At 26.1% G+C, this 2,200-nt stretch overlaps 1 protein-coding gene across 1 annotated transcript; it reads left to right on the forward strand.

Annotated features, from left to right (window-relative positions):
• Nucleotides 1–541: 541 nt before the first annotated feature.
• LOC136090885 (ATP-dependent DNA helicase PIF1-like) lies at nt 542–1,773 on the forward strand. Its single transcript, XM_065817861.1, has 2 exons — nt 542–656; nt 893–1,773. Exons 1-2 carry the CDS (start codon nt 542–544, stop codon nt 1,771–1,773), a joined length of 996 nt encoding a protein of 331 aa, XP_065673933.1.
• Nucleotides 1,774–2,200: the final 427 nt, after the last annotated feature.

Here is a 2,200-nt window from a genome sequence, read left to right on the forward strand (position 1 = left end):
TAAAATACATTATCATGTTGATTCGAATTTAAATTTTGAATATTTTTATGATTTTTTAAAATTAAAATGTAAAGAAGATGTATTAAATCATGTAAAAGAAAAATGTGTACAAATTGAAAATTGTAAACATTATTTAAACGAATGTGAAGAGTGTGATGAATATAGATATTCTGATGGAGAGAGTTGTTCATTTATATATTGTGAAAAATGTTTTAATTCTGAATATTGATTTTTTTTAGATGAATAAATTAAGAGAAAAACATAATAAAAAAATGTTGGAGTTGTTAATTAAACAAAACCTATTGCCTGCAAACGAAATGATACTTGCAAATATTTTGTTACATGAACCAAAAGTGGAAAGACTTGTTGATCAGAACATTATATATATGATGTTTTTTATAAAATACGCTAAAATTTATTTGTATTCAAAATAAATTTTAAAATACGAACAAAATGTTATACTTATTTTTTTATCAAGTATGAACTTATATGTAATTTTATTCTAAATAAAAAACGTTTTTTTTTCAGTAAATAATAAAAAATGTTATCTTTGCAACAACAAAAAGCACTTCAATGGCTTGATGAAGGAAAGAATTTTTTTATTACTGGTGGTGCTGGTTGTGAAAAAAGTTATATTGTCAACCAAATTGCTCAAAGTGAACAAATTTATAAAACAATACATATTACTGCGAGTACAGGAAAAGCAGCTTATTAAATCAATGGTGTCACAATACATGCTTTTGCTGGTATAGAAACTGGTGTTAAAAGTGTTGAATATTATAAACGTCATATGCATCCAGACATTAAAAAACGTGGTTGGAAACTGATGTTTTAATTATTGATGAAATTTCAATAATTAACGCTTCAACATTTGATTTATTACATTCAATAGCTTGTGAAATTAGACAATGTTACGATGAATTATTTGGTGGTGTACAAGTGATTGCTTGTGGTGATTTTTTTCAGTTGCCACCTGTTACAAGACAATTTGTTTTTAAATCACAAATATGGCAACACTACATGACAGAAGTGTTGGTCTTAACTCAATGCTCTAGACAAAAAGACGATGAACAATTTTTTGGTGCTTTAAATGAAATACGTTTTGGTCAAGTTTCAGACCAAACTATTGATTATTTTATGACGCGTTGTTTTGAAAAAGATGAAAATTTAAACTCTAAATATACAAGATTATTTTTTAGAAACATCAAAGTGGATGTTTATAACAATCAAAAAATGGAGACTATCAAACAAGAAGGGTATTGGTTTTATGCTAAAGATGTTATTAAAAATCGAAATATTCCATGCACGTTTCAAATTCCAGCATCTGTTTATCTTAAAATAGGTGCTATTGTTATGCTTGTAAGAAATATTAATGTGGAAGAAGGTTTGTGCAATGGTACTATTGGTACCGTCATTTTAATAGAAAATAATGCAGTTTGGGTGATGATGAATAAAAAAGAAGTCAAAATTGAATGTGTCAAAGAAGAAATTTTAGATTGCTCTCATGCTGTCGTAGGCTCAAGATTTGGTTTGCCTTTAAAATTAGCATTTTCTTTTACTGTTCATAAAGCACAAGGAAGTACCATGAATAAAGCCGTTGTTCAATTTAATTCAAAGGCTTTTATTAATAGTCTTTATTATGTTTCTTTATCACGAGTTTGTAATATTAACGATATATTTATAATTATTAATAACAAATTTGATTTACGAACACTATTTAAAAGTATTACTGTTGATTCTGATGTTTTGGAATTTTATAAAAAATACATGTAAAATTTTTTTTTTAGATTATTAAAAAAAAATGAAATTTGAATATCAAACTGAGGAAACTCGTTTTAGTAACAACAGTATATACACTGAACATTTTTTTTACATTAAAGATGGTTATAAAGATAAAGATATTGTAATAGAATCACAACTTTATTCTGAAACTCAAAGTCCTGATGAAATTGTTTATCATGTTGAACAAAAAACAATGGAAGGATTTGAAACACAAATGAAAAACAGTATTCTTTTTGCAGACTTGTTTCAAAATTTCTTATTGGGTTATAATATTGTTACTTTGTGTTGCAAATCTATTGAAAATGGTTATTGTAAAATGATGAAACGATGTTACAATTCACCTGTTTATTTTAATAAACCTTTAGAAGGACCGACAAATTTACGTTTTATTCAAGATGCCAATGTGGAGCTGTTTTTA

Source organism: Hydra vulgaris, chromosome 14 (genome assembly GCF_038396675.1).
Source record: "Hydra vulgaris chromosome 14, alternate assembly HydraT2T_AEP".
NCBI classification, from domain to species: Eukaryota; Metazoa; Cnidaria; class Hydrozoa; order Anthoathecata; family Hydridae; genus Hydra; species Hydra vulgaris.